This window comes from Notolepis coatsorum (genome assembly GCF_963971535.1).
Source record: "Notolepis coatsorum genome assembly, chromosome: 2".
Classification (NCBI taxonomy): domain Eukaryota; kingdom Metazoa; phylum Chordata; class Actinopteri; order Aulopiformes; family Paralepididae; genus Notolepis; species Notolepis coatsorum.
Genome location: NC_140166.1, coordinates 144,459,819 through 144,468,612, shown reverse-complemented (window position 1 = coordinate 144,468,612; position 8,794 = coordinate 144,459,819). Strand labels below are relative to the sequence as shown.

Genomic DNA, 8,794 nt, shown 5'->3' with positions numbered 1-8,794 from the left:
CTTCTCTCTCTCCTTCTTCCTGGTGACAGTGGCTCGAGAGGTAGAGCAGTCCGGCAATCCGGCTCCTCCCAGGCGGTGTGTCGATGTGTCCTTGAGCAAGACACTTAACCCCTAATGGCTCCCGATGAGCAGGTTGGCACTTTGCATGGTTGCCTCCGCTGTCGGTGTGTGAATGTGTGAGTGAATGGGTCAAATGTGAGGAACAAATTGTAAAGCGCTTTGGATAAAAGCTGTTATATAAAAATAATGCAGGCATTTACCATTTACCATCCTTCTCTCTCTCTCCTCTCCCTGTCATTCTCTCTCTCCTCTCCTCTCTTCTCCCTGTCATTCTCTCTCCTCTCCTCTCTCTCCTCTCCTCTCCCTGTCCTTCTCTCTCCTCTCCTTCTCTCTCCTCTCCTCTCTCTCCTCTCTCTCTCTCTCTCCTCTCCCTGCCCTTCTCTTCTCTCTTTTCATCTCATCTCCTATTCTCCTGTTTTCTAGATGATACACAGAACGTGTTCCATCACTGTTCTCCTAAAAAGCACTGTAGCTGCTCAAGCTCTTGTGGCACTAACCCCCTCTAGAGGAGATTAAATGAAGTGCGTCTCCCCCCACTGCCTGCGCTCAAGAGTTAGTGACACTCTTCCTATCTGGGAACCATCCCCAACTAAACGGAATATAAATCTGGGAATGTTACAGCCAATGTTGGTTTATTTATGTGAAATCAATCATCAAGTCATCCCTGAATTGACACCCTGTCCGCAATACACTAATTCGGTACCTCTCTCTCTCTCTCTCTCTCTCTCTCTCTCTCTCTCTCTCTCTCTCTCACTCTCACTCACTCACCTCTTTCTCTCTCCTCTCACACACTCACTCACCTCTCTCTCTCTCTCCTCTCACACACACTCACCTCTCTCTCTCTCCTCTCACACACTCACCTCTCTCTCTCTCCTCTCACACACTCACTCACCTCTCTCTCTCCTCTCACACACACTCACCTCTCTCTCTCTCCTCTCACACACTCACTCACCTCTCTCTCTCTCCTCTCACACACACTCACCTCTCTCTCTCTCCTCTCACACACTCACTCACCACTCTCTCTCTCTCCTCTCACATACTCACTCACCTTCTCTCTCTCTCTCTCCTCACACACTCACTCACCTTCTATCTCTCTCTTTCTCTCTCTCTCCTCACACACTCACTCACCTCTCTCTCCTCTCACACACTCACCACTCTCTCTCTCCTCTCACATACTCACTCACCTTCTCTCTCTCTCTCCTCACACACTCACTCACCTTCTATCTCTATATCTCTTTCTATCCTCACACTCACTCACTCACTCACTCACCTCCTCTCTCTCTCTCTCTCTCTCTCTCTCTCCTCTCACACACTCACTCACTCACCACTCTCTCTCTCCTCTCACATACTCACTCACCTTCTATCTCTCTCTCCTCTCACACACTCACCTTCTATCTCTCTTTTTCTCTCTCTCTCTCCTCACACACTCACTCACCTTCTATCTCTCTCTTTCTCTCTCTCTCCTCACACACTCACTCACTCACTCACTCACTCACCTCCTCTCTCTCTCCCTCACACACTCACTCACCCTCTCTCGCTCTATCTCTTTATCTCACATACACACGCGCACACACACACGCGCACATACACACGCACACACACACAGACTCTGAGTGCTCCTGCATCGCGAGGTTATGGCCGCAGTAAGTTGTTCTCTCCGAGTTCTTCGCGCGAGGAGGACCCGCAGCGCCCCCGAGCGAGAGAGATAATAACTGAACATGTATCCTTTTTAAATAAAACGTCAAATAGACAACAATAATAATTATTATTATATGGCTATTATAATGTAGGACATATAGCTCTAGTTTTTTTTTTTAATAAATAAGTAATAGATGAAACGTGTTAATAATCGGAGTGTAAATCAAATGATGTGGCCAGGAGAGGGAAAAAACTCACCTAATTATAGATGGAAACTTGTATTGCGCGTAAAACTGCACTTCTTAGTTTTCGAAACATATTACTATCTCTCTAGATGGGCTTGCCCTCTAAATAAACTGTGGAGCGCACAGAGAGAGAGGGAGGGAGAGAGAGAGAGAGAGAGAGAGAGAGAGAGAGAGAGAGAGAGAGAGAGAGAGAGAGAGAGAGAGAGAGAGAGAGAGAGGGCTGAAGTCATCACCAGCAGCCAGTTGCAGAGTGAATGACTCCTGCACGCGAGGCGGAAAAGCGCTGAAACTGCGGAGATTATTATACTTTGGTTCAATTGCCTGCTGCCGCGAGAGAGAGAGAGAGAGAGAGAGAGAGAGAGAGAGAGAGAGAGAGAGAGAGAGAGAGAGAGAGAGGTGTGTGTGTGTGTGAGCGTCTCTCTCATAATCGAAAACCAACGTGCCACTTTATTTTACAGCTCTAGTGGAGAGTAGGTCCTGCTGCAGACAGCGCGCACAGTTCTGGAGACTGGTTATACCTTTAGTTGCCAGAGCCGGCAACCATCTCCATTATAGCCGGCAACCATCTCCATATAGCCGGCAACCATCTCCATAGAGCCGGCAACCATCTCCATAGAGCCGGCAACCATCTCAATAGAGCAGGCAACTGCTATCTCTCTCACACACTTTACGCACACGGACACCACACCGGGACGCACGGCGTGCGCCTCGAGGGAGAGAGAACATGGAATATCGCGGACCATACAACAACACCACCACCAACTCTCTTCTTCCTTAAGGCTTCCTCCTCGTCGTCCTGCCAGACTGGATGCTTATTCACCCCGCCCGCCTCCGGACCACACGGACCCTGGTCTCTCCACTGGATGCTGCACCCCGCCCGCCTGCCTCCAGCGCGCAGTGGATGCGAACCTAATAACAGTGTTTTTGTCGGTGTGCGCGCCCGGGGGACCGGCCTCTCTGCGCCTCTGGATACTAACCGCTGTGCCGCGACTGTACGGTACCGTAGACCTGATTCCGTGGCACCTATGAGGACCTCGTTCAGCAGGATGTTACCGTCTAACCGGCGGCCCAGACATCATCATCACCGGGCCACGGGACACCATTATCACCACCTCTTATCCTTATCTCCAGGCCGGGGGTCCTCCTGCTCTGTCTAGGTACCGGTACCGAACCCCCCCCCCCCCCCGCTCCGGTCCGGTCCGGTCGAAGCGACGGGAGTCACAGTCGTGCTGTGTCCAACAATATAGGTGATATTATTAGTTCGCTTCCCGGCGGCGGCGGAGGAGGAAGCTTGACATTGGCTCGTTGGTACAAACGTCTCATCACCTCTGGGCTACTATGCAATTACAACTGATCTCATTTGTTCTGATCATCTCGCACTGTATGGAATATTCTGGGGGTCAACAACAGCACGGCAGCTCCAGACATAGACAACACAAGCGTGAGTAGTGAATGATGCTCTCTCTCTCCATCTATCCCTTCCCTCTATATATCCCTCTATCTATCCCCTCTCTCTATCCCTCTATCTATCCCCCTCTCTATCCCCCTCTCTATCCCTCTATCTATCCCCCCTCTCTCCCTCTATCTATCCCCCTCTATCTCCCTCTCTCGCCATCTCTCTATCCCTCTATCTCCCCCCTCTCTCGCCCTCTATCTATCTCTCTCCCTTTCTCTATCCCTCTATCTATCCTCCCTCTCTCGCCCTCTATCTATCTCTCTCTCCCTCTCTATATCCCTCTATCTATCCCTCTATCTATCCGCCCTCTCTCGCCCTCTATCTATCTCTCTATCCCCCCTCTCTCCCTCTATCTTTCCCTCTCTCTATCCCCCCTCTCTATCCCTCTATCTATCCCCCCTCTCTCGCCCTCTCTATCCCCCTCTCTCACCCTCTCTATCCCCCTCTCTCGCCCTCTCTATCCCCCTCTCTCACCCTCTCTATTCCCCCTCTCTCGCCTTCTCAATACCCCTCTCTCGCCTTCTCTATCCCCCTCTCTCTCCCTCTCCCCCTCTCTCTATCCCCCTCTCTCGCCCCCTCTCTATCCCCCCTCTCTCGCCCTCTCTATCCCCCCTCTCTTGCCCTTTCTATCCCCCTCTCTCGCCCTCTCTATCCCCCTCTCTCGCCCTCTCTATCCCCCCTCTCTCGCCCTCTCTATCCTTCCTCTCTCACCCTCTCTATCCCCCTCTCTCGCCCTCTCTATCCCCCTCTCTCACCCTCTCTATTCCCCCTATCTCGCCTTCTCTATCCCCCCTCGCTCGCCCTCTCTATCCCCCCTCTCTCGCCCTCTCTCTCCATCTGTCCCGTCTAACTCGTCTTTCAATTACACTTGGCTCCAATCAGATATAGTATGTCCAAGTTCATATCACAGTAAATTTCGCAGAGTAAATTTTACTCAAACTGAGTAAAATGTACTCAGTTTGAGTAAATATACTCTGCGAAATTTACTGTGTGCTTTCCATTACTCCTGGTTAATGTAGTGGTTATTTCAATGTATGGTTTGGGCTATATTAGGAATATTTGTTGTATAACGGTATAATATTGGCATGGTTTTTCATGGTTTATCCTGTGTACTTGTGTGTATTGTTAGAAGTAAATCTCAAAAAGCGTTTACTTGTTTCATCCGAAAGTAAAATTGCTAAAATTGCTAAAATAAATGAATACATAACAAGGTGCACAGACTTGATAAACCGCGTGTCCACGAGAGTGGTTTACGCGTGTCCATGTCGCGAGACGATTCAGATTCAGATTCCTTTATTGTCACGTATTTCAGGACCTTACAGCAAGAAAGAGTGCAATTAAATGTGTTGCGGTCCCTCGAGCAGCTTCCAATAATATAAATACAATACAATTGCATAGAATAAGAATAAAATAAGATCAAATGACTAAAATAAAGATGACTATATACAGTTCTAAAAAAAAGTGTGCAGTGCAGATAACAGGATATTCTATTATTATTATTATTATTATTATTATTATTATTATTATTATTATTATTATTATTATTATTATTATTATTATTATTATTATTATTATTATTATACTATATAACATTTTAATACCAAAATGGCTATATGTACAGTTCCAAAAAAAAGTATGTGTGTAATGAGCAATGTGCACATGTTTAGCAGTGTCAGAAGAAACGTTTGGTATTCCTGCCATTGCGCACGCAGCATGCGCGGCGCGCCTATATAACCCCGTCTCCATCTGCCTCAACTCAACTATATAGTTCACCACCGGACTAATTAATAAACCTCCCAGTCCCGTCTCGCGGCCGTTTTCTATTGGGATTTATATTCGTTCCGGTCAGTGGTGCAGTCGTAATATGGGCCAAGGCCAAACGCCATGTGCACGCGCGCTCCCGCGCGCACGCGCATACATGTATCTCTCCTCTTTCACGAGTCGGAGCGGACGAGACGGGCGGTCTTTTGTCACATAACACACGCCCAACACTCCACACACACACACGCACACACACACACACACACACACACACACACACACACACACACACACACACACACACACACACACACACACACACACACACACACACACAGTCTAGGTCAGGGGTTCCCAACCTTTTTTCCCCCAGGGACCCCCAAACATCTCTGATGAAATTCCTGGACCCCCCTCCTAATAAAATACCATAAAATACTTTTTTTTTTTGTCATTTTAATACTTTTTTTTGTCATTTTAATAACAAACTGCTTATACACAGGCATATGCATCATAATTAGACCCACTATGCTTCTTTGACTTGTGCCTTCAATCAACAAATCTCATCTTGCACCATATGTATTTCAAAATGTTGGCCAATATTCAAATCCTGTATTCATCCTCTCAAATCAGGCCCTAATGGTGAACGGTTTGCATTTATGTTGAATGAAGTAAGAATCCACTGCAGTAAAAATATCCTCACCTCGAGTGGTGGTAGTAAGGTTGACTGACATGAGAATGTCCTGCTTCAGATCCTCATTTTCGATATACTGCACATAAACGATGAGCACAGCCTCGTCTGCGACAGTTGTAGTTTCATCAAGTTGTATGGCAAATGGACCCTTTCTAAGCTTTTCTGACAGCTGCTGCTCGCAATCACTTGACATCTTATCAATTCGGTCTTTCACTACATTGTTCGAGAGTGGTACTGATTTTAGTTTATCAGCCACCTGTGGGCCGCACAGTTTCTAAACCATTTTGATGCAGGCTGGTTTGATGAGCTGCTCGCCAATATTGTGCGGTTTCTTTGCTTTTGCAATTAAAAGCGAACACTCAAAGGAGGCTTCGGTAGCCTTCTGTAAATCACTGCCACCCCTGCTCCACGCTACTCTAACATCAACGGGCTTGTTCGCCTTGAGAGACTGTTCTTTCCTCCGAAAAAAGTCCGGATCCTTCCCAACGGTTTCTGGGTGCTTAGACGCCTGATGTCTCTTCAGCTTGCTGGGCTTCATGCTCGAGTTTGCCAACTTTTCTCCACAAATCACACACTCAGGTCGTTTGTCTGGTCCCTCAGTGAAGCCCATGGTGATGTAATTTTCGCGATTGCTGTAGGTCCTAACTTTTTTTGCAGATGAGCTGCCGTCATCTCCTTTTCGTTTGTCACACATTTTCGCCTCTGGCGGCTGACTGCAGACGAGCCGAGAAAGTTAACTAGCGTGCTAGGCTAGCTACGGAAAGTGATACAGTCAACTGATTCGCGTTTTAGCGGCTACCCGGTAGCCTACTGTTAACGTTAAAAAATCATGTCTAGATGTTTATTTATTTATCTTTATTTTTTATTGTAGTGGAGAGACTATTCATGCTTCTGATGATAAAAATATGCTAATTAAATATTTCTCTGAAAGAAAAAAAAAACATAAAAAAAAGAAAAAACAAAAAAAACAAAAAAAAGGACCTCAAATCATCTGTGGTCTGGCGGACCCCCTGCGCCCCCTGGCGGACCCCAGGTTGGGAATCACTGGTCTAGGTGATATGTGCCGGCCGGTCGCACTTATCACCTAGACTTTGCATAATAATAGGATGCGCGCCTCAGTGACGAAGCCCAAACGTCGTTTGACCGCGTATGCCCAGCACTGCACCCCTGGTTCCGGTACCGGCGGGAGGACGGACCCAGGTGTCATCGAATAGAAATTCCAACAGAAACCACCAGAACGCTGCGGTTCCCGTCGCTCTCTAGCGGCAGAAGCGGCAACAGCTCCCCGCTCCTTTACGCGTGGTGTGTGGCGCCTGGTCTAAAGGCCTCTCTCTACATGCTACAGCAACTTCAAAGCAACTGCAACACAACATCAGCACGATTTCAACGCGGTTGTTGCAGAGGGTCTTGTAGACTGTGTTGCAAGGATGTTGCGCACATCTCCTCAAAATCTAATCTAAACAACCGTTGCGTTGATATTGCGTAGCAGTGATTGGTTGGTTAGCGAATGGGGGCGGGACTGTCATAGAATAATATTGGTCCCGCAGAGAATACCATCCTCCATTGTTGTAGCCAGCCAGCGTTGATGCTAAATAATTAGCGTCACATAGCTGGCCTTTTTCTGAAAACCCAAGCACATATTGTTCCATAGCATACGCCTTCAGTTGATCATGACAAATCCTCTCTTACCTTGACGATTAAAAAGCCTCCATAATTTAGTAAATAAAGCTGTAGCCAGCCAGCTAGCATTGGCGCTATTCAAAAGCTACATAGCTAACCAACTAAATACAATGGTATCCTGAGGTAACGTTAAATACAACGTTTGCTAGTCGAAATGACTGGACACACACAGGGACAAGTTAAACATCAATCAAATAATTTATTCCAACAGGTAGTTTGAGCTGCATGTGAGCCGAGGTCTTTCTCTCCTCTCCATTGGAAACTAATGACGTTACGTTAGCTCGAAAAGCACAGAAACGGGCGACAGAAGTTAAGCTGCTAGCAACAGACACTATAACACTTCCGGTCGGGGGATTTCAAAATAAAAGAGCGACGTCTAAAAGCACCGGAAATACGTTTATTTTGTACATTATCTAACGTTAACACGAACCTAAACTAACTTTAGATTAGTTTAGGTTCGTGTAACGTTAGATATTGTAAAAAATAAACGTATTTACGGTGCTTTTAGACGTCGCTCTTTTATTTTGAAACCCCCCGCCCGGAAGTAAAAATGATGCTTATTTTCTGCTTGTTATCAATGGGTTGGTTGAGAAGGGAAGTGTCATCTATCTAGGGCAGGGCTATTCAACTGGCGGCCCGCGGGCCAGATCCGGCCCGCGGGATGATTCTGACCGGCCCGCCAAAGATTACATGACAATAAAAAAAAATAAAAAAATATAAAAAAAATATATATTTATTTATTTTTTATTTTATTTATTTTTTTACTTTTTTCTTTTCATGTCAACGTTAACACGCACAATTGAGCCAAAAGTCACTCAATTAATGACAGATTTCATTGATAAATTGAGGGAAAACTTTGCAAGTCGATTTGATGAATTTGACATGTCCAGAGAATTGATGCATTTTGTGAGCAACCCATTTGCCAATGTAGCTGCTATTTCCACAAAAGGACAAGAGTTCCTTGCATCACTTCACATTGATGAAGGTCTCCTGCAACTTGAAATAATTGACATGCAAGCATCATCTGCTCTGAAGCAGGCACTTGAGAATGAATCCACCACAACATTTTGGATAAAGTGTATTCATGTCAAGACATTCCCCAAAATAAAAACGCTGGCAATATCTGTGCTAACAATGTTTGGCTCAACATACACCTGTGAATCCAGTTTCTCTCACATGAATGCCATTAAAACAAGAAACCATGCCTCCTTGACAAATGAGCATTTGCATCACTGTTTGCGGGTAGCCCTCACTTCCTATGAA

The 8,794-nt window shown here is 46.3% G+C and overlaps 1 protein-coding gene across 1 annotated transcript in view; it reads left to right on the top strand.

The window, feature by feature from the left end:
- Positions 1 to 2,205: 2,205 nt before the first annotated feature.
- Positions 2,206 to 8,794, top strand: part of rspo3 (R-spondin 3) — a gene marked incomplete at its 3' end in the record, with an annotated part of 98,618 nt that continues 92,029 nt past the window's right edge. Inside the window, 1 exon segment of the mRNA XM_084308334.1 lies at positions 2,206 to 3,384. Within this exon segment, the coding sequence (XP_084164460.1) occupies positions 3,282 to 3,384 (103 nt within the window). The 5' untranslated portion in view covers positions 2,206 to 3,281.